General features: G+C 30.5%; 2 protein-coding genes across 2 annotated transcripts; both read left to right on the plus strand.

The window, feature by feature from the left end:
* The first annotated feature begins 1,691 nt into the window (after nucleotides 1–1,691).
* Nucleotides 1,692–15,122, plus strand: LOC128177292 (uncharacterized). The gene is made up of 15 exons (XM_052843952.1): nucleotides 1,692–1,808; nucleotides 3,806–3,940; nucleotides 4,978–5,091; nucleotides 6,853–6,924; nucleotides 7,497–7,621; nucleotides 7,746–7,832; nucleotides 9,950–10,042; nucleotides 10,682–10,792; nucleotides 10,945–11,155; nucleotides 11,288–11,443; nucleotides 12,300–12,385; nucleotides 12,935–13,005; nucleotides 13,232–13,311; nucleotides 13,983–14,283; nucleotides 14,443–15,122. Exons 1-15 carry the CDS (start codon nucleotides 1,739–1,741, stop codon nucleotides 14,537–14,539), a joined length of 1,809 nt encoding a protein of 602 aa, XP_052699912.1. The 5' UTR covers nucleotides 1,692–1,738; the 3' UTR covers nucleotides 14,540–15,122.
* A 1,558-nt stretch (nucleotides 15,123–16,680) lies between these two features.
* LOC128177295 (uncharacterized) lies at nucleotides 16,681–24,129 on the plus strand. The gene is made up of 14 exons (XM_052843956.1): nucleotides 16,681–17,237; nucleotides 17,489–17,623; nucleotides 18,474–18,587; nucleotides 18,710–18,781; nucleotides 19,066–19,190; nucleotides 19,572–19,658; nucleotides 19,898–19,990; nucleotides 20,111–20,218; nucleotides 20,358–20,568; nucleotides 20,754–20,906; nucleotides 20,989–21,074; nucleotides 21,164–21,234; nucleotides 23,493–23,542; nucleotides 23,992–24,129. The coding sequence occupies exons 1-14, from the start codon at nucleotides 17,168–17,170 to the stop codon at nucleotides 24,000–24,002; spliced, it is 1,386 nt and encodes a 461-aa protein (XP_052699916.1). The 5' UTR covers nucleotides 16,681–17,167; the 3' UTR covers nucleotides 24,003–24,129.
* Nucleotides 24,130–24,340: the final 211 nt, after the last annotated feature.

Here is a 24,340-nt window from a genome sequence, read left to right on the forward strand (position 1 = left end):
GAATTGTGTTTCATTTCAATATTATATTATGGCAATATTTACATGTACATAGCTGATCAAACTTGCATTAAGAAACCCAGTCATTTTTACTTAGTATACCATTTTAAAATATTTCCTTTCAACAAATATTCTCATTTATTAAAAAATGACAATCAAATTAACAATCTGTTTTTTATAATCAACGATACATTGATAACTTCAACAATATGATGATATATTTATGATATCAATAATATTGATCATTAAATATATGATAAAAGCTACATGAACATTTTGTTTAAATATGTGCGATTCAAAATGAACATTCCATGATATTTGAACATTGATTGTGTTCTGTATATAAGCAATTGTATATATGTGTTCGTGATAATTTTATGCTTGAAAATGATTGTGTTCTGTATATAAGTAATTGTTTATATGTGTTCGTGATTATTTTATGCTTGAAAAATACATGTCAGCACTATTTATTGTAAACACATTGCACCAAACACTTGTTTGATGGATTTAATCTCTAACTTATAAAGGAAATAAAATAAGAAATAAAGAATGTCTCTATATTAAATTTCATTTTAATATGTGCAACTTCTTGGAAGAAAATGAACGGAAACTGCAAATAATTGGAATTTTTCCAAGCCCAAGGCGCTTAAATCTAAAATTGCTTGATCGCACCATATATCGAACCTGACCTAGATATTATTATGATTAATCAGTACACTAAATATAGTTTCAATACGTGCAACCTCTGCGAAAAAAATGAACGGAAACTGCAAAGAATTGGAATTTTTCTAAGTCTTCGAAGGGGACACTTCTTTGACGCCTGATTTTACCTTCACCCCCCCCCCCCCCCCATTCTTATATATGCGGATATACCAATGCTTTGAAAAGTAGTTCATAGAAACTCATGGGCATTTTATATGCGTCCAAAATGCATAGTCTTGTTTAATCGCTCTTTTTCTTGAGTTGATAAACTTTAAATTAGAATTTCGTCTCATGTTTATTTTGTTTCCATCTATGGGTGTTAGGTAAAGAGAGAAAAAGGTATCTATGACAGAATAAATTTGAAACATCATTTTTCATCCGCCATTTTTCATCCGCCAGATAAAAATATACATGCAATATGTCATATTATATGTACTGTGATTTATTGCGAGTCAAAAATCCCAATTCCGATTAAATGCTTTAAGACATTTTTACATTGAACCTGTTGAATTCTTAACTAAGCAAATTCAACTAATTGTATTTTCATCAGATTTTATTATAAAAATTAAAGTTTTTTTAGATATGTAAATTGGTACACTTTCTTTTTCATCCGTAGGTTCAATGGTGAATACATAAATAAGGAAGCTGATACTGATGATGTTTTTATGTAATTGGCTATACTATTTCCTTCTAACAAAGAAAGTTTTAAAAGTACTTTCATTTCTTAAAAGGCTTAGGTGATATTTTAAAATATACCGAAAGACAAACAGACGACATGTGATAAAACTATTTATTCAAAAACATTTAACTAATGTATCTACGATGGTTGTGTATCTTTACCAAAGAAGAATTGTATTGTGAAGAACAATGGGAGTTTTTCTGGTTTAATTTCCTGGTTTAAAATCAGATAATAAAAAACAAATTAAATCATGCAATAAATCCCATTATTTTGAAACCTAAATAGAAACAATTTTATAAATATAACCATTGACATACCAACTAGTTCTGTCTCTTTTATTGATATGTTGTGAATAACAAGATGGAATCAGAGGATCGAACTTCCTATGTAAGACATTGGGAAAGAAAAGCAAATGAAGAATCATATAAAAGTAAGTTAAACAAAACTAATCATATAAAAATGGCATCATGGTATACATTTCCGATCATCTTTCTTCGCATTACTATTGCTGGTTGATATATCGAATGTTGGGCCAACTTCTATAGAATTTGTTTGTACATGATTCTTTATACCACTTGAATCAATCAATTGGTCTTCTTCCGTCATCGTGCGGGAACATTTTACATGCTTAACTACCTAAAAACTACAAGGCCAATTGTGAACATTTTTTGGTTAAATTATCTCTTGGATAAGAGGAATCTAATAAGTGAAATTTAAGACTTGGCCGCCCGGGATCTCCTGGGCGGGGCAACTAAGTAATATAATAAGTATTCAAAAATCTTCTCTACTCCAACACATGTCGGAAAAAACTAATGTAAATGCATGGTTAGGATGTCCATCTCTTTACACCAGAATAGGGAAATTCTTATGTACTTTCACAGTAGCAGTATTTAACAAACAACATTAGCAAAAACGATGCCTTTTTTAAAATATGCATACTCATAACAAAAGGTAATCTGTTTAAAAGAAAAAATACAATGCGCATGTGCAATCGAAGTACAAACGTTTCCCCCGTCGCTAGGACAGACTGATCATGAATAAATATGCCCAATTTAATGACATTCAAAAGGATAGAACCATTTTTAACACATTATAATTTATTTGCACTTTCAAAAAGTGAACATAATTGTAAAAAATTCTGCTACTATATGGCTCTTTGGATGATATTTAATTTTTTTGAAACCTTGTTACACATCTATCGGACAGTCCCTATTATACCCCAAAATATGAAATGTATGTTCATTAAATCATAAGAGGGGTTCTGGGATCTAGGATTTTAGGAGTGATAAACTTCAACTTTCTGCTACTATTTGACTCTCTAGATCCAGTTTAAATTTTTAAAAACTTAGTGCAAATCTATAGAACAGCTCCTATTATCTTAAGTGATGACGTAGCTACTCCAAAAGTTGTAAGAGGAGTTCTAGGAACTATACTTTTTTTGCCTCAAAAACCCATCTTTTTTTGTTGCTCACCGATCCCCGTGATAAAAAATCATAAATCAGATCACACATCAATATGAAACCTCTAATCATATTCTAGAAAATCATTTGGCTACGGCAAAAAATGTTATCGGCTAAAATTTAACGTTTTCTTTTCGTATTTCCTTAGTTCTTGATATTTTTGGATAAAACTTGACATACTTTAAATGTTGAACTCGTTATTTTTCAATCTGTTAGATAATATCATTATTTAAAACCAATAACATCCTGTTTTGTCCTTTTTAGCACGCCCCGAATTTTTACGATTAACTGTACCACTTTTTTTTCTTTATATTTTTTGTCCCCAAGGACTACCATAGAGTTTTAAAACCTTCTTACAAAACAACATGACCCCCCCCCCAAAAAAAAAAACAAAAAAAAACCAAAAACAAAAACAAAAAAACATGAGTTAAGTTTGCTGGTTTATAAGATGTAAGAGCAGTTTCAGAAAGTAAAACGTGACATACGGACGGACGGCTGGCCGGACCGAGCAGAGTAACAACAATATACCCGAACTTTCTTAAGAAAGTGCGGATAAAATTACAACTTTGTACGGGCCAAATCATTGATAAGAATTTTAGATATTTATGAATATTTCCAAGTCACCTATACTTTTTTTCTAACATGTTAACACTTTTCGAACAATTTTATTCATATTACTTTTATGATCATAACAACCAGAACATAGCCTATTTTGTACACCATACTAAATGTTCATATATATCAACACATAAATTGAATAAGCAGCAACATTTACATTCAGTGTGTATATTCCCTTATGTTTGCATTGGAATTCTGCGACGTTAAATCTCTTGTAAACACCTTTTCAGACAAATTATACTTTCGCAATAACGCACGGTATTCAATTTGTCTGCAAGGCCTGGTGTGTTATAGGACCGACGATATCCAAAAAATAAGAACTCAATGCTTAATTGGAGTTTGTTTTTAGATAACCAAAGTTTACAATACAATGGCTGCGTGTATGGGAAGTACCTCACAACCGTATTTTTGCTTGATACGTCAGCCAGCATGGCTGGGACAGGTTTGGAACAAATGAAAAAAGCATTCAAAGAAATTATTCATGGTAAGAGAATGCATACATGTTCATTTGTACATGAAATTGAATATTGCATAAGAATCAAGAAATGTAATAAGTCACGTTAAAGGGGCATGGTCACGATTTTGGTCAAATTTTATTTTTCTGTTTTTATTATTTTATGCTTTAGGAATGCATATCTAATGATCATATGAAATTTAAGAGTCAGACGTTATAAGCAAGATACAAGGCTCATAATTCTTTGTTATGTAAACAAGGCCAGTGCCCTGTTTTTGTTTTCATAGGTTCAATAAAACCATAAAAAACCTATTTAAAGCTGTGTATACATAGCAAAGAGTTTTAGGCTCTGTAACTCGCTTTAAACTCAACGAATGACACTCAAATTTTAACTGTCTGTTAGAAATACCTCAATGAAATATTGTAAACATTACAATCGAAAAAATATTTTTTGACAAAAATCGTGACGGTGCCCTTTTAATTGAATTAAATGATGTCATAGTCACGATTTTGGTCAAATTATAATTTTCTATTTTTATTGTTTACAAAGCTTTAGTAATACATTTCTAATGATCAACCGAAATTTGAGTACCAGTTGTAGAGTTATAGGCATGATAGAGAGTTTGCAACTATTTGTTATGTAAACAAGACCCGTTACATGGGTTCAATATGGCGTTAAAAGTTCCTTTTCGATCTATTTTTTTTTCTATTTGCTAATTGTTTTGAACATGAATGAACAGTTTCTAGCATTTATCACATACAATTTAGGTCTAAAATGGATTTTATTTTACATTAAAAATGCAATCAAAAACACTAACTGAGCTTTGTTCACAAAACTAAGAATTGTGAGATCTGTATCTCGCTTATCACTCGACGACTGACATACAAATTTGAGGTTGCTTTTAGGAATGACTTATTCGAAGCATTGTAAACAAAAAGAACCGAAAAATGGAGTTTTGACCTAAATCAATTTAAGCTTGCGACCATGTACCTTTTGTATACAGGATTTATGGTTGTATACGTAAACAAAATCTGTTCGATGTTTTAACAAATTGTTGTTCAATCAGAATTTTCTCAGCACCCATCAATAAAAGAGAATGTGACAATTATAACATTTGGACGAGACGTGAAAGTTCTCCAGTACTATTCCACTGATTACACGAAAATATCCCAATGTGTTGGTAATGCTACATCTATTAAGCATTGCATGTTTATGATTGTACATTATTTATATATTTATAAGCACAAGAAGCCATTAATCCACGGCATTTGTTGTAATATGATTGGGAGTTTATATGAGGATTTTTCTTGAAACGTTTTGTAATTTTTGAAGAGGGGTTGTGGGTAAGAGACTCAATGCTATATGTATTGCTATACGGATTCCATTTATTTTTGACGGACGCAGATCAAAACTAATGAAAAAGAATAGAAAGTACAATATTGATTACTGCAATACTTTGCCCCCCAAAAATATCCAAGTTAAACAGGAAATATTTTTTAAAATAATCAGAAATCAAAATCCTAGCAAAATGCACAATTTTGATATATGAACAATTGATTTCTAAAATAACAACTTCCTATCTTGAAAACTGTACGAGGGTTGTCCCAAAATAGCATAGACAGACATAACTTAAAATCTGTTCATTGCAATTTAATTAGATTTCTATGTTTTCTTCAACGGCCCTTTGGCAAACAATACTGAAAAATTCAAATCTGTACTCTATTAATTTCTTGAGAAAATGAATATTTAGTAACAACAAGTTTGGTATGGCGGCGCAATGTGCGACGTCAAACATTTCCAGTCTTAACGTTGTTGCTTCACCCTCCACATCATTTACGATACTATCTAGGATTTTTTTCCAAAAATATCTTGAAAAAAATATTTTCTTTGAACATGTACCATGAGAGCACATTCAACATTTATTTCTAGTTGTTGTTTTTTTTTTTTTTAACATATTTACTAATTACAAACGATATTTCGACTCCAAACGTGCCCGGTATTACTTGTTGTCTAACGTTCGTCTTACCGAAATGTGTTGTTCAGCATTGTCACGTCCATTTCCATCGGTCTGGGTTTCCTTTTTCTCTGTCATCATACTCGTCCAAATATGTTCAATGTTGTTGGACAACTAATTCACAAAATGCATTTCTAAGCGATTTTGTTAATTTTATTTACTTCAAAAGCTGCTAAGGATTTGTTTGAAGGTCTTAACAAAAACTTTTCCCTTACAGCTGCGCCGCCTAAAACGCTGACGTCGTCATTTTATTACGAGTAAACAAATGAATTTGTCACAGAATGCGCTAAAAATCTTTAAAAGCTTTGTTATAGCCAAAAATATTCTGGGTATATAATTGGATTAATAAGGAAATATAAATATAATTTTTTTTTTAAGTTTTTCATTCGAAAAGTACTTTTCCTCGCAACTTTCATTTCATCATGTTGATTTTAATTTTTCGTTTTTGACATTGCGCCGCATGTCGAATTTATGATTTAACATTCTTTTATTTCACTTATTTATTCTCAAACAATATTTAATTTTAAAACATAATTCAAATGCAAATTAATTAAACCCTTTGTGGCACAAGTTTTATCTTTCTGTGTCTTCGATTAACTTAATAACGCCAATTGTCTACGCTTTTATGGGACAACCCTTGTAGGAGGATTAACCCGTACAATAATGATACCCTTTTTACAGCCGTCTGCATTCCATTTTCACGATTTCAATAACCGGATTTTTCCTATTAAAAACCTGGTCCAAAAAATCATCCTAAATAAGAGAATTTTCACTTATCATAATGTTGGTATTAATACTTTGGCCTGATTTATGCCTTAATTCATTTGTCCGTCGCTAATCCTGCCTCGCCTTTCTGCTCTCTTTTCTGCAATACGTATTATTGATATACAGTATTTTGGATTTACTTTTACTCTCTTTTCAATAAAGACGATATAGAATGCGCTGGAGGAAGTCCATTGGAGGCGGGACTTATTCTTAGCTCGTCTGGAATCTTATCAGGTATATTTCACACATGTTTCTTAATTGAAATCATAATTTTTATATAAAATTGATTTCATAATTTATAAATATATATAGGAAATGTTTCAGAGGTAAGCTTCTTATAAAGGAGTTGTAAGAATTGGGTCAATGAACGAAATATTGAAGGCAACGCAATGTATTAGTCAAATCTAACCTTAAAGTTTATCAAAGCCACCAACATTGAACAAGATACTACTTCTGTTACTTTATGTATTTGTGTCAACTGGTGTTAAATATATTATTTCTTAATGTAACAGTGACATTACCAGAGTTGGGTATTGAAGCAGAGGTCACATGTAAAAGTGTCTTTTTCAACAACGTACAGCAAAATAACTTGTAATTAAAAATAATGAACTGCTCTAATGTTTGTTTCACAAAGATTACATGTATACATGCGCCAATATGTTGCAAGCATTGCAAGAAATTTGTCATTACCCACAGAAGCGGCTAACATGTAAGATGGGCAAATTTTTTACTTCAATATCTAAAACTTAATAACTTTTTTTTTTAACTTTAATATAACACTAGTGCCATTTGTATTGATTTTACAGTTCCATATATGACGTTAGGATCATTTGATCTCAGAACGAGGGTTGTTATAATAACAGATGGCAAACCTACTGATTTTGGCACGGAAAACAGCGAGGACGTCTTTGAGTCTATGGGCTTAGATAAAGTAGGAACAAATGTTTTTTTTTAGTAATAATTAGTTTTGTCATCGTTTTGTAATCACTTTGGAATACACGTTTTCAATAATTGGTACATAAATGATTGCATACGCACTTACTTTCCAATAACAGACCAGTGGGACCATTATCAAAAGAATAAGAGGAATGGGTAGATGGAACCCAATTTTCTGTATTCCAGTGGGACAAAACCCAAATATAGTGAGTTTTTAATTTTTTAATGTGAACTATCAAGCCAGATATATTTTGTGAATTAAAAAAAAATAACCACAATAACATATGCAACAGTACAATATAAAGTTTTAATTGAAAAGGTTTTTTGAAATGAATACTAACATCTTAAAAATGTAGATTTATTATATATAGGAATGATACTGCCTAAATTATAATGTACGAAAGAGTAGGAATGAAAGCTGGAGTGCCATCACTATCATAACTTCGTGGATTATACAAATGAAACTGTACTCTTACCTTGCTTTCTCTCTCCCGCATTCTGCCTCACTTTATGATTATAACATTTTTAAAATAAATATTACAGAGTTCAATTGAATAAACACCTGTTTATCCAGATGTACATAATTATGTTTCTTAATGTATTTTCATGAATTTATTGTGATAATAATCTTTCAATTATAAACTTCCAAGCATAATAATTGTTGAAACTTGCTGTTCGTCGAAAATCACTTACGCGTATAATATGTGCCGCGATTACTGTTTAAAAAAATATGCAGAATTAACAGAGCCGTTGACAGACCTCCAAGTCGGAAATCATTATACTTTTTATTGTCTATTAGTTTGACAAACTGTCATTCTGGTTGAAATTTTTTAATCTGCTATAACCTTTAAACTAGAGAAGTTTAAAGGACTTTATTTATCGGAAAATACCCATATAATGCTACAAAACATCAATTTATCGAAATAAGACAATCTTCATGACGTCATTTCTATATCATGACGTCAATGTGGTGATAAACTTTTAGACAATAATTTTCAATATGATCTTAACTATCTTCTTCCTTATTTTTAAAGCTCTGTATAAAACTTTAATTTTGGGGGCGAAAAATGCATAATACCGCACATAGTCCTTTAACGTAGCTCGCGGGTTTGCTGACGTCACAATAGGAATCGACGTAAAGAGTTGACCGTCATAGTAAACTCATAATTTTTTTTTAAAATGACAAATGAGATATTTAGAAAATATTTTAAAAAGCTTATATGCGGTTTATGACTGTTTATACAAAGATTTATAATATCAAGTGCTGAAAATTTAAAGATGTCACATACATAGTCACATTTTGTTCTATAACGATAAAGAATGAGTGTGCGTTAGAACTCTTCCATTTAAAGTCATGTTTTAAAATAGAATGTATGAATTAACTTCGCTTTTTTTACAATTATAACTTCCGTAATCTGTACTACCGTTTAAATTCTTAAATTTCTTTTGGCTTGAGATAACTGTTTTATTCGATTACTTACTTATAATGTCAGTAGTTGCCTGGCATTTTATTTTTGCATTGATTGACTAAGAGTTTCATAAAAACAAAAATAGCAATTTTCTGTATCTTTACAGCCTTACATTAATTGCATTTGATAACATTTACAATAATGTCTAATAAGCATTTACATGTTCTAAAATGTGTTAAACAGCTAGTCTTGTCAATAAATGCATTTCAATTTTGGTGTTCTAAGAAGTAAGGAAATGATGACGTCAGGCTAACGTCGTAAAGAAAATATAAGGTTTTGAGAAATCTTTTAAATCTTTAAAGTTTTTTGCCAAAAAATGGCCGAGAACACATACTGATATTTTTTATGATAAATTCATAATTATCTCCTCTGTTTTTGTGTTGAGTATGATTAATTTCGTCTGAATCGTTTAAAAGTTTGGAGCATAGTTTTGTAATGCGTTTCTCGGTTAAAATGTGCATTTTACTATATATTTCATTGAAATGGCGTTGCTTGATTTTATTAATGACACTGTATTTGAAACACAATAGCATTATTACCGCGCAGACGAATCTTAAAAAAATTTAAGAAATAAAACTATAAAACCTATGGATCACGTGGACACATTTTTAAGGTAGGTTTTCTCACAAGCAGGTAAACCCGCGAGCTACCTTAAGTGAAATATAAAAAAATTGATTCAGTTTGATTAAATTGGCGCAGTTGTTCTGGATATATCTCTACCTGTTTACCGATGTAATGACAAACGATTAAACGACAGACAAAATTGATGTGAATTGGTCAGGTGAGTGTTTAGCTAAAGATTTTACACAGAATGCTGAAAGAATCTTATATATTTTTATTTCATTTACTAATAGTGCCTCTTGGGGACTATGATAATTGAGTCGAATGGAGGTAAACTTATTCCATGGAACGAAGCCAAGCAATTCGGAAGATATTCTTTAAACATAGTAAGAAGTTTTGTTAGATTAAAACTGTCGAAAGGAACACTGTATAGCACATTACACGATAATAATTGATTCATGTGTTTTATCTCCTAGGTTCGTCAAGTATTGCATGGGCAATTTGTTTTTTTTTTCTTTCTTGTAGACTAAAATAATACCATTTATACGTATAACCAAACTCTTTTATGAGTTTTAAAGTTATGAACATGATAATATCTTTTTTGCTTGACTTTATCTCAGTGACCCCCCTCCCCCCCCCCCCCCAAAAAAAAAAGATATCTTCTCATTTAAGCAATCGTCAATATCTGAATGATTTTCCTGACGAAAAAGCGCTAACCCATTTTTAAATATTAGAAAAGAAAACCTGATAAATAAAACTGTTTTCGATGTAAAAGAATAATTTGAAAATATTTTAATCCAAAATATTTAAGCTGGTTTCTTTTATTGTCATTTATTATTGTTTCATCTTTTATATATTAATATCTAGCAATATGATAGTTACATTTATATTGTCATATTTTAAACTTGTTTTTTTCATTGTCAATGTATACCGTTTTATACTTAGCCTATTTACTTCTAGTAAAATGATATTTTACATGAATCCATTTTGTCACATAATGACTACTGCATTACCATTGTTGAAAGGACTTAGCTTCGACGGTTTTCCAAGAACTATCGGATAAAGATGGGTTTTCGCGAGAAGACATAACGTCTGAAGTTTCAAAAATGAAAATCGGTGTGTCTGGAAAAGATTTGGTAAGGGTTTCTCTAGTTTTCAATCTTTCTGTCATTTTATTAAGAAAAACAATAATTGATATGCTTGGAAGAATGCAAAGTCTACTTAAAATTTTCATAGTTAAACAACTGCTTGCATTTTTCAAACATGTATTTTATTTTTTCATAACAAGAATGACGTCTGTGAAATAATTGAAAAGAGACATGCATACAGGTCTTCAAGTTGTATTGAGAAAGAAATAGAGGAAGAGCAAGAACAGGAGTTTCAAGAAAAATATGCGCACATGCCTAATGTAGGAACTCGTGTTCGAAGAGGACGAGATTGGAAGTGGAAAAACCAAGACGGACAAGGAGCAGGAACGGTAACAGGACACTCAAATCGGTGTATGGATTTATTTATAGTCTTTGACTGTCTGTAAATCTTACGTAATTCATTTATAGTTCGATTTCTCAAAATATTTCTCATTAAAATCTTTCTCTAAAATATATGTTCGATAATTTTATTGCTGTGGTTAGTTGGATGGATCAACGTTGAATGGGACACTGGGCTTTCACTGCTGTATAGATATGGAAATGATGGTATTATGACTGCATACGATATTGAACCCTCTGATGAACCAAGAATACTACTTGAGGATCAGCCAATAGCTGTTGGTTGTCTCGTCCGTAGAGGTAAAATTTCGTAGGCGTCTTTCGTTTAAGTGACACTCAAAATGATTTTACGTGATTAAATTGTTCATTGTTCATGACCAGTGCTTTAACCGTTAAACCATCTGAACAAGTTTGAAAATAAAATTTATCTCTTAATATAGTTATGCCAAATACAGTAAAGTTATAAGAGTAAAGTATAGTATGAGGATCGTTTTGTCAGAAAACTTGGTAATATAGCGCATGGATCAATTAGTGTACTTTAAACACAGTGACTGTCTAATTAAGTAGTTGATTTGTTTAATAACTTTAAACAGTCCGATTTTGAAGAATACTAGGACGTATTAATTGCAATATCTGACTGATGCTAAGCAACATATGTCGGACTAATGATTAAACCACTAGAACAATGATTGAATGAACATTTAAATCTGCTCTTGCTTTGAGTTTTACCGTAAAATTACAAAATTAGATTTCCTAGCAGGTTGTTACCAGTGCACTTACCAAGTTCTCGTCTATTCAAGTTTTAAAAAAAAACTTGCTCAAAATGACAAACGAAATCCAGACACGCTGTCACAAATCACTAAATCTTTAAATATTGTTTATTGAGAAGTGTGTTTACATATATAATAGTATACACTCGTGTTTATTAAAACACAATCATTGCACAAACTATACTAACATTTTCTTCCTAATTGTGATGGATAAGGATACTTAATGTGACGAAAGAAAAAGTTAAATTTATAAGTGGACCCTTGGGGTTGACTGTTAACCTTTGGTATCTTACCATAATGTTATGAAGCTTGACGTATAGCGAATGTCTTTGTGTTTTGTTTTTATTTTAATGAATTTTCTTTGTTTTTATCTTGTGTATTTATAGGTCCTGATTGGAAGTGGGGTGATCAAGATGGCGGGCCAGGGAATATCGGAACAGTATTTCGACTTAAAACTCCGACAGAAATATACGCAAGTACTTTAAAGGGGTCAGGCATGGTCACGATTTTGGTCAAAAATTATTTTTTTCCGATTTTAATGTATACAATGCCTCAGTAAGGCATTTTTAATATGCCACCAACATTTTTTGAGTGTCATTTGTTGAGTCAAAAGGGAGTTACAGAGCTTACAATTCTTCGCTCTGTAATCATAACTTGTGTGTACATTTTGAATCATTCTGACTCTCAAATTTCATTTGATCATTAGAAATACATTCCTAAAGCATTTTGAATAATAACAACAGAAAAAATAGAATTTGACCAATATCGGGACCATGCCTCTTTGAACTTTAAAACTATTGTAAATAGTTAACACGTAAGCACCATTAATTTTATCAAAAAGGTGGTGTGCATATTTGAAAAGAAGGTTTGATACATGTACATGTATAATACATTATACACTATTTTTTTTTCAAAAAAGGTAAATTTCAAATTGAAGTATGACACAGTTGTACATTGGAATGTTATGTTTGTATTCAGCTCGGAAAAAAAATTTATACATGAATTTTTCACTAAATATTAGGTTCGTTGGCCAAATGGGAATAAGAGTAACTACAGATATGGATATAGAGGCTACCATGATATCGAAATATGGTATAGTGCATGTAATTGTAAAATGTATTGACTTTTGCATTACATTTTCTAAGTGTATAAATATAGCATCTGATTTAAACTTATTTCATAGCCAAGTGTTAATGTTCTTTATTATGGGAGTTCCAGTTGTCAACTTTATTGAAGCAGCCATTGTATAACGCGAAATGTATTTCGATGCATATCAAAGTAATTGGATTTTGAACTATGAACTTGAATGGTTTTCCAGCGACCCGTTTGATCCATCCGTTTTAGAAACCCGGACAAGGCAAATGACATCTTCAATGTCAAAGCACAATGAAGCATTAAGTATGTTTTTCCAATCTAAATTGCTAAATATGATTGTCTTCATTTCATTGCATACAGCATGTATTAAAGCATCCCTAATTTTGTGCATGTGTTGGTATGTTAGTGTACAAAATTTTATTGGCTAGATTTAAAAAACTTTTTAAAGTTACCCCTGAATGATTTCTAGAAAACTCGTATTTTGAGTACCAATAAAATAGTATAAAATGAGTAATCAGAATAATTTATCAATTTTTGCCTACCTAAACCAATTAAATTTTGCAAAATGCAATGGTAGGACGCTTGCAGCGTTCACTTAATGCATGTATATGCAAAATTATGCGTACTATTACAAAGAAATCGACAAATATAAAACCTGTCGCTAATTTATTATCCATACTTAATGTAATGATATACATGTAGAAGTTCATATTAACCACTATATCTATCATGGAAGTTTAGCCATGCTTTCTTTAGCAATATTTAGCTTTTCGTTAAGGAAAATCCTAATGGTTATATTTTAAATTCGAACGGTATCCTGCAGCTGGATACAAATGTTACCATCTAAAAGAGACTAATGTTGTCTAAATGTTCATTGCGATCCAGTCCTCTTAAATTATTTAAAGTTAGTATGTATAGAGCTGATGTGAGCAACATTTCATAACTTAATCCTTATAAAGTTTTCATTATGTTAGATTCTAAAGAAGCGGCTGATGCCGATGTTACATGGCGCTCAACCGGTGACATGACGTTTAGCAAAGCATATTCATTGAACAAATCCAACGACAGTAAAAAGGACACAGTTTTTTCTGACAGTAGCCACCACGGACGCAGTATATTCAGAAACCAATGTGATAATTCATCTTGCAGTAGTTGGCAATGGCAGTCGCGTTGTGGTCAGTGGAAAGATTTTCCAAAAGATGCAAACGACACCATTATGGAATTTTGTTCAAAGGGCAAAGGAACAACCGTCATTGTCAATCTAAATGGACAATTGTAAGCGCTGGTGTTACTCATTGATATCTGTAGACGCATCTTAACATTCTACTAAGCAGTTTTATTTTGTTTTGAAGACTTTAATCTATAATACAATGTATATCGGTTACTGAATGGAATGTGCATATAATTCACGTATACCCCTTTTTAAAATTGTAGATGCAGAATTAATATGAAGAAGAAGAACATGATGAATACTATAACCAAAGAAGAATTCAATGTCAGACTATATAACAAAAACCCACATGTTGGATAAATCAACTTTGCTTAATGACTAATTTTTCTGATTTTTTATAGGGTCACTTTGTTTCATTGGTGTGTGTTCGAACCTAAGATTTGTTTGAATGAGATGTTGAATAACTTTTTTAAATAATTCTTTCGAGGAAATTATATCTTGATTTGATTTTTTGGATGTATTTTTATTTTCAAATATTTATTACTCACATCAACACCCCAAACATTCAGTGCAATCCTGTTTATCAGCTACAATACCTTGCAATATAAGCTAGATAGAGTTTTATCTTCAAAAGTCAAAGACTTAGTATTAACCCGTACATTAAAGCGAGCAATATCCGTGACACAACGATGCTTGCAAACCTTGCATATTTTGCACACAAATAAAATTACAATGAAGTGTATAATATTTACATCTTTGTATTATTCCAATTTGCACAAGATTAAATCAATAGTTTGTCAAGGAAATATTCTCCAAATAATTGATCGGTGGTAAAACAAAAATTGGATCCATTTTTCCTTGATAACGTAAGAATTTATGTTTAGACAAATATTGATAGAAAAGGAAACCATGCCGTTAAGGAAGACTTAATAAAAGAAAATCAAACCAGTATTTGCGTCAATTTATTATCCTTAATGTGTTGTTATCAGATATCTAGAAGTTAACCCATTTAAAACAAGTTTTATTAGGGAAGAAATCTTAAATTGATTACACTTAACTATTTTTATAACACTGCTCATAGTGTTGTAATGCTGTTGAAAGTTTTTATTACACATAGTGTACAAGAGTTACTACGTTATACAGAACAGTTATTCATGATTATACAGAAGTAATAATAACGCCCCCATTTACAATAGAAAGAGCATATATCAGACCGCCATTATGGATCGGTGTAAGAAGTAAACGGGTGGTCCAGCGTGTTTGGCAACAATAGAACAATGAATTGAAATATTAAAGGGATAGTAACAAAATTGAACTGGCATCGATTTATAATTACTTATACTTTGATTGCTTATCCCATACAGCGACATATCAGTTTTATTCCTAAAACTATTTTATAATGATTTTTGCAAAGATGTAGTTTTCTATCTAATTTGTCCCCCATTGGAATTTCAAATGCCTACTTTTTCGCTGCTGTAGTTTTTTGTTAAAGTTTCATTAAATTTTCAATCAATGAAAATCTAACGAAAACAAAAACGATAACCGTATATACTTCATCAAAGAAATAGTTCTTTATGAAACAAATTGCCTTCACACATATAATGCTTTGGATCAAGATGTAGTAAACGATTCAAGAGTGTCTTGTTGGTTCTAAAACCAATTTGAGGTCATACTGTATTTGATGAATCATTTTCCCATACTTTTTCCTGATAATGTACAATAAATCACGAGAAAAATTAGTTTGATACTTATATTCAATTTAACATCATTTTTTAAAAGAGGAGGTCAAGAGCTTGTTTAATGCTATTTATTTTTGGAAAGACTGTAAGTATTTTAGATATTTCATTAGTCAAACAGGGACAAACATCAGAGATCTGTTTATTAGTTCCTTCATATTTCATATAGAAAATGCAAGTTTTTAACATGATTTTTCTTTGTGCTTACGATACATTTAAGCCACAAAACACCCTATAAAACAAAAGTATTGCTATAAAGCATTATTAAAGGAATTAATATCTTGAATTTCATAAACCCACTTTCACTTATTAAATCTTGACCTTAGATTTGTGAAGTAAAGTAGAGATAATTTAAGTCATCAACAAACAAAAACTCATGTAATTAGGTAATATATGGTAATATATATTCAACTAGTACATGTAATACGATGGTATTTTGCCATAATAGATTTTAATAGCATATATATGTAGCAAATGGAAAAAAAAACCAAGAACCACCCCCCCCCCAAAAAAAAAAAGAAAAAAGAACAAAGAAAAAAAAAAGAACACAAATGTAAAACAAACGAAACGATTTACAGCACCATTTTGGGTTGTTTGGTTTTTTGTTCATGTAGATATTTACTTTTTTGTTACGTTTTTGATTTACCTACCATCAATATTATAAGGCAGTGTTTACACTATTTCAATTTTGCCCTTTATTTTTGCATATAATATTATTTTGCTACAGAATTTTCAATATGATTTTATACATTCGGAAGACCATGGTACAAGTGCAAGTGTTACACAAAACTAGTTTAATAAGTACATATGTGTTGAAACGTGACATTATTTTCACTGATTCACTGCAATATTCTATTACATATTAAAATGAAATAACGTCATTTGTAAGAATTGAAAATATCATTCGTTGAACTTGTTGTCTGTGGTACTTTAAGATAAAATTGCAGAAAGTCTTGTTCTGATATTTAGAAGTTTTCAAGCATGCTTAAAGAACAAGCAGATATATACTTGTAAATTATATAAGAGGACATAAAACTATTCATAGTAACAAAACTACATTCATATTGTTCCGCATCTATTAGGAAAATCCAAATAATCTAACGGATATGCAACAGATATACAAATCATTTTACTTTTAATATCTCTGATGACGTTTCATTTGAAAAAAGAAACTAAACAACAAAAATAACCAACAAAATTGTGTTGTTTTGTTTTTTTAAATAATATTTAATGTGAAGCAGTGCAGAACAAAATGTTATCAGAAACTCGGGAAACTTATAAAAATCATTTGTGTAAGAGGATAAAAAAAGAATCCATTAAAAGTGAGTAACTAAAATGTACATCTTTTAAACAAAAGTTAATATATATCTTAATTCTATGGCATAATTTAAAAATTATATAGATGCCTTCATTACATTTGCACTGTAAAATATGCTTGGGAGCTTCCTTCTGTGTTTTGTTTATACAATTGTATGAGAAATATCATATATAAAACAATTTTTTTTACTGATATATAACTTTCGCGTGATAAAGATAACAAACTTGTTAAGTCAAAATTACAAATACTTTATAGATCACCAAAGCTTGTTAGAGAATGGATGTTTGGATGGAATGTTTGTCACAACCGTTTTTCTTCTCGATACGTCAGCTAGCATGACTGGGACAGGCCTTGAGCAGATGAAAACTGCGTTTAAGAATATTATCCACGGTAATAGAAATAGACTAAGCAATCAAACTTAAAATTAAGGGATGAATTCAATAACTATCAACTTTACACTGATATACACTTGGTTGGAACAATTTATTAAACTACAAAACAAACAAAAAGCCTAAACTTTGTAATATAAAAAATTGTCAACTGCTCCAGCCCAGTTTATGTAAATATAAATTTGGTAGCTATTGACTTCATTCCTTATTATTTTTGATTTTAATTTGTATTATTACATGTAATTGTAGATTAGACCTAGTCATTTGACTTTTAATATGTCAATGGATTGTGTAAAATTCAAACGTGATACGTTAGCCTTACTGAGACGTAGGTAACATTATTTATACAATATAAAATAAATGTTTTAGCCAATTAGAAAGCGTGTTACAAAAAAAAATAATTTATTCTCATTCAAAATTAGTTTTAATACAAATCTTGCCAAAATAAATTCTTTTTTTTTTGTTTAAGCAGGTATAGCGGTGGCGATAGCGTAAAAAATACATAACTTGCGCTAAAAGTATTCTAACATGATCACAATTTCTTTAGAGGAAAACAGAATACTTAGTGAATTCTAATATCTTTCAAAAAAGTTTAATTGTAGGGTACATGTACAATAAAGCACACTTGATATATTTTTGTTAACAAATATTTTCAAAATAAGCACTGTATTTATTATTGTTATATCTTGTTTTTTATTGTCTTTTCGGACAATTCTCTCGTCAAAAAACATCATTACATTATTTATCAATGTTTGATTCTATTCATTTGATGAAGCCTGAATACCTTTTCAGGAAAAATGATGAAAATTGTTTGCTAAACACTAGTGGTATATACTTCTTTTTTATGCTAGAGTTTTCTCAGCATTCATCAATAACAGAAAACGTCACAGTAATGACGTTCGGACAGGACGTAAAAGTTATCCAGTATTATTCTTGTGATCACGCAGAAGTCACAAAATGTGTCGGTAATATACCTAATGAATGCTAAATTTTAAATCAAAATTACACCAAAACCTATACCAAATCAGAAGCAAAAGCATCCACAGGAAACTCCAATTAAAATTGTTTTAAATCTGATCCACGACAGATTATTTAGAATGCCAAGGGAATAGTCCATTGGAGGCTGGACTTCTGTTCTCTTTATCAGGCATCAATACAGGTTAGTTTTGCATATGTAATATATTACTTTATCAGTATTAAAATTTGATCAAATTTGGTTTTTTTAAGTAAATGTAACTTCAAAGATATGATATAGGTATATACTCAACTGAAACTGTCTAGATAGAACTTGTATTACAACAAAAAATAATTTTGGTAGATTGGGAATGCTCATAATGATTAAAAGAACATGCCTCATCTTGTAGACTATTTTTGAATGTATAGAAAAAGTTGTCATTGAAAAACAAGTTCATGCGACTACATAATTTTATACTTATTTTGTAGTTCCGTATACAGCTTTGGGATCACTCAATGTCAGAACTAGATTAGTTATTATTACTGATGGTAAACATACAGATATCGGTGCCCAACACGACGAGGAAATATTTGAGGCATTAAGTTTTAACAAAGTAGGTTGGTCTCTATATCATTTTTTTCTCTCGCGAGGGGATTTAACATCGGTAATTGTGTTTGTGTGTTGGTGGTAGTGAAATATGCACATGTGCATATTAAAATTATCACTCTGATTTCTTAAACTTTGCTTGCTTCTGAAAGCTACATATGTAATGTCTCATAAAAACGTTCACATAATATTACTTTATGCATAAACCTGTATATTTGATGTATATTTGATGTTACTTTTAACCATTAAAACACGATAATCACATGAAATGTTTTGATTCACACTCCATTCAAAAATTATTTCTTTCATGAGGGGATGCTTTTATTGGCAGTGCTCGAAATTATCGATACACTTTTGCTACATTTTTAATGTAATTCCTTAAAAAAAGACAGGTACAGAAGTTATCGATTTAGTAAAAGAAATGGGAAAATGGAACCCAATATTCTGTATTCCAGTTGGAGATGACCCAGATATAGTGAGAAATTCTAACGTTTTACCTAATTACCATGTATATTGTATATGGCAAAATGTAAACTTTGAATGTATTGGAATATGGTGTCATAAATCTGTATTAAAATATGATAAATACAAATTATAATACAGCCAGAAAGATCGATCAGTTTGTTTTATAAATGACATCTGCCGTATGAGTTATTGAATGTTATTAATCAATTCACTTATTTATTATAAGCAATTTTCTGTGTTTTCATACAGTGTTTTCTTGGCACAATGATATTGGGATCAGAGGGGGGTAAACTTGTTCCCTATTACGAAGCCAGACAGCTTGGAAGATATTCTGTGAACATAGTATGTATTAAAAATCAAACCTCTCAACCATTTTTTTTACGCTGTACGCAATTGATAATATTTTATACAAAACTGAGATAAAATCAACAAACTTCAGCAAAGAATGTAAATTTTTTTCAGAATACTGCATCAAATGTCCTTCAACAGTTGCCTCTTGAAGATCTTTTGTCGCCAGGAGATATCAAAATGGAAGTTTCAAAAATAGTCGATGTATCAGAACAAGATTTGGTAGGAAACCTTTATGAGAATATGAATTTAATCCAAATGCATGCAACAAATTAAACTTGCAAATAATTCAAGATGTCAAGATCGTAAAATAGTACTCAAATTGTTTACCGTAACAAGCATATTATTTTGCGGTAACTAGAATGATATTTGTGAAATCGTTGGAAAAAGAAATGTGTACAAATGTGGAAGGGATGTTAAAGATGAAATCGAAAAAGAAAAGGAAACTGAGTTCCAAGAAAAATATTTGCACATGCCTAAAATAGGAACACGTGTTCGCAGAGGACAAGATTGGAAGTGGAAAAACCAAGACGGACAAGGACCCGGTACGGTTGTGGGACATTCAAAAAGAAGTAAGAAACATTATAATTGGCAGATATTAACCAACAATTGGTCCTCCTTGATAGTGGAAAGTCTGAATCCTGCAAACGAAATTAAGTTTATATAAATGAAATAAAGAAAAAATTGAAACATATTTACAGAATATTGATTTTCTTTAGCTCTCTGTCGTAAAATAAATCATTTTTTATCTATTTAGTTGGATGGATTAATGTTGAATGGGATAATGGCATTTTACTGCCATATAGATTCGGAAATAATGGTTTTATCACTGCATACGATATTGAGCCTTGTGATGAACCAAGGATACTTGAAAGCCAGCCAATAGCTGTTGGGTGTCTTGTTCGTAGAGGTATTATCATGCGTTATTTTATTTTTAAAAATGCTAATACATTGCAAAACACTAAAATAAGCAAACTTCGTCACTGTTATAGGTCCTGATTGGAAATGGAATAACCAAGATGGAGGAGCAGGAAATATTGGAACGGTTTATAGACTTAAAACTGAAACGGAAATTTATGTATGAATATTAATATTAGTATTTTAAAAACTCATATAAATTTTTTTAAAAACAAAACGGGTAAATATATACCTTTTTAATCATTATAGGTTCGATGGCCAAATGGAAACAAGAGCAATTACAGATATGGATATAAAAGCTGTTACGATGTGGAAATATGGTAAAATAAACTGAAACGTGCATGTATAACCAATTTAAAAGGAGAATCGTTACAAGTAGATTTAGCAAGCTTATAATGCCGCCATATTTGTTTACATGTTCCTCAAACGAAACGAACGAAAATCGGAACGGATCTGAAAAGTATTTTACTTTACATCGAAGTTAAACAAGCCAGTCAGGATCAATTTACTTTATATAAATTGTTATCTTCATCAAACAGATTTTGACATTATTATCCATAATATTGACGTTTCAAATGCCTAAGCAAACAGAATTACAAATTGCATAGTCTAAAATTTCTCAGCATTTCAAAACAGTTTTTTATGTTGAAAATTATACAAATTTAATCTTAATTTCATATTTTAAGGATTTATAATTATAATGCCGTATGTTTTTAAAACAGTAAAAACAAAAGAAATTAAAACGCCAATTCTTTACTTTTTTGATTATATAAATCAAACTGCGCTTAATTACTAACTTTTTTTTTAAAATATAAGCTTGAATTATATTATGATATTAAACATACATTACAAGTTTATAGATTTCAATTTCAAACTTTATAGTTTACATTTTACCAACGATGCTTACATTTGCAATGAAAATGATGCAAGGGGAAACCTTGCAAATCTTTTTTTTCGTGTTTTTTTACTAGCTAAAGTATCGATAAAACACAAAATGGCGAATCCAATCTCATCGTCAAAAATATAAAACAAGACATCAACAAATGGTGTCATCATGATTAATTATAATATGTAAACTTCGGATTTTAAATTTGAAAGCAATTTAAAAACAATGAAAGATATGTGTTATAATACGTGGCCGAATGTATTTAAACTACTATTTTGTAAGATTGTGATACGGCCTTTACATGGGCATTTAAAGGTTTCTTTCAAAGATAATATGACATACAGCTATTTAGGTAGAATTTTATATCGATCAAAATCTTGTACAGCCAATGCATACATACTTTTTTATTTTAAAAGTGTATGTTAAATGTACGTGTAAATTGTTCTTTTTTCCATCGCAATTAACAGAAGACCTACTCGTTGCTATGCAACAAGCGTTGCTCTAGTTTACTGATTTACTGTTTTATACGCCTTTGATAGAAAAGAAGGTTCGTCATTCTTTTCTGCCTTTTTATTGCTTTCGGATTATGCCACACCTTCCCTTGTTCTTTAAAAATATCGGCTTTCATTATCTGCAGCCAGTTAAGTTTAATTTCGGCTTTTCTCTTCTTCGTCTTCCCTCGAGTCAAGAAAAGCGTGGTCTTGATGATACAATATAAGATTATGGCCAAAACTAATTCTTAAATTATTAAAAAGTAGTTTATAATTTCTTGTCAAACTCATACATGTACGTATTCAAATCATTGACATGATATATCCCCCGTTCCGTTGTGTATTTTGTTCGCGTTTTAGCAACACCCTCGTAAAATAGTTGATGGGATTGGGGACAAAGTTTTTTCATACAAGGCTGTCATTGATTGATCAGTCTCTCACAGCAGAGGATTAATCGTAATAGTTCAATCATAATTTCTCAGTCAAAAGGTTGTTATATGTCTACATATTTATTATCGTTTACATATCTACACCGTTCAATTTCTGGCATAAGTTAGTTTCATTTCATCGTTGGATAACGTTTCAATTAACATCTGTTTTTGATAGTCCCACAATAGACTGGATTCATGCAGAGATCAATCAGGTCTACCATATCTGTGCATCTACATGCCTGTCTTTAACTGGGAAGCTTGTGAGGAGCTTGAGTACTAAAATAATAAATAGCGTTGACCCAATTTAACTTCAAGATACAGAGCTTTAAAAGATTAATCCAACTGCTGTACTGACAATGACAAACTTTTAAAAAAAATGAGGACTATCGGATGCAGCTATCATTTGAAATATTATTTTCAGATGAATGTAACAGATCCTTAAAAGTAAACTATGAGTAAAAATGCTTAGGGAAAGTGTGCATGTTTAACGACGGCAACCTATTTTGTGGACGTTTGATTACTTTTTTATAAAGTTCTCCGGTGTAAAGTAATCGAGTTATCTGATCAAAATAGAACAAACTTTCGAAGAAAAAAACCACGTGTCTTATAATTGTGAAATAAAGTATGAATTTAAATCGATTAATTGAGGGTTTTTTCTTGGATTGTGTGAAAAACCTGTTGTTTATGTCCATTTTTTTTTTCATTTAGATATTTAGCTTTCTATATTTTTACTTTAAACATTGTATATAATCTTACGATATGTTTTGCAGTGATCCGTTTGACCCAGCTGTAATAGAATCAGTGAAACGTCAAAAGAAAGGTATAGCAACCAAAAACTTTAAAGTTATTTTAGATAGCACTGTTACAATCATTTTTGCTCATATTATCTGATAAATTAAATTTGAAAACTCATTTGAAAGACGATGAAAATTTCATAAACAGTAATTTTTATCTAACGATAAACTCTGGCAAAGGAACACACTTATGTACGACTACAAAAAAATATCTACAAAATGTAAATTGTTTGTAACATTCAAACTCTAACTACTTTCAATGTATTTATAAATGAGTTTCTTTGAAAAGCAATGCTTTTGAATACATTACTTTGAAATTATCAATTTGTTCAAGTACTTTTAGAATCTATTTGTATCATTGCAACCTTTAGATTGTTTTTTAAACCAACATTTTCAAATTTCCAAGAGATTAATATAATATTTTATCGATAAATAACTAACATATTGTTGTCTTGATATATTTTTTTTATTTTAGGTGTAAAATGAATCTAAAGAAGAAAATAATGGTGACTACTTTTACGAAAGAAGTATTCAATATAAGACTTTTTGGTGATTAGGATATATATGAATGACGCCTCAATTTTTTAAAACTGATTTTATGGATACTTAGTGATGAAAATGTTTCGATGAATCAGATTTTTGGCGGCTACTTTCTCTAGTATTGTTTTACCTGGCAACAACTTGTTTTCGCAACCAGGTGGTTTTGTATAGCGAATTAAGCAGAAAAAAAATAAGGAACATTATCCGCAACGCTGGAGTGCTTGGAAACATTGCAATTTTTACACACGAACTAATCAAGAATTGTTATATTAGTTTTCATAAAT

The sequence above is a fragment of the Crassostrea angulata genome, chromosome 3 (assembly GCF_025612915.1).
Source record: "Crassostrea angulata isolate pt1a10 chromosome 3, ASM2561291v2, whole genome shotgun sequence".
In the NCBI taxonomy this organism is placed as follows: domain Eukaryota; kingdom Metazoa; phylum Mollusca; class Bivalvia; order Ostreida; family Ostreidae; genus Magallana; species Magallana angulata.

What these genes read in the sequence shown, in the direction of transcription:
- LOC128177292 (XM_052843952.1), top strand. Translation starts at nt 1,739, where the DNA reads ATGGAATCAGAGGATCGAACTTCCTATGTAAGACATTGGGAAAGAAAA. An exon ending in AACAGGACACTCAAATCGGT is followed by an intron (nt 11,156 to 11,287) that starts GTATGGATTTAT and finishes TGCTGTGGTTAG; the next exon opens with TTGGATGGATCAACGTTGAA. An exon ending in AAACTCCGACAGAAATATAC is followed by an intron (nt 12,386 to 12,934) that starts GCAAGTACTTTA and finishes ACTAAATATTAG; the next exon opens with GTTCGTTGGCCAAATGGGAA.
- LOC128177295 (XM_052843956.1), top strand. Translation starts at nt 17,168, where the DNA reads ATGTTATCAGAAACTCGGGAAACTTATAAAAATCATTTGTGTAAGAGG. An exon ending in AGAAGTCACAAAATGTGTCG is followed by an intron (nt 18,588 to 18,709) that starts GTAATATACCTA and finishes GATCCACGACAG; the next exon opens with ATTATTTAGAATGCCAAGGG. An exon ending in ATGTATCAGAACAAGATTTG is followed by an intron (nt 20,219 to 20,357) that starts GTAGGAAACCTT and finishes TGCGGTAACTAG; the next exon opens with AATGATATTTGTGAAATCGT.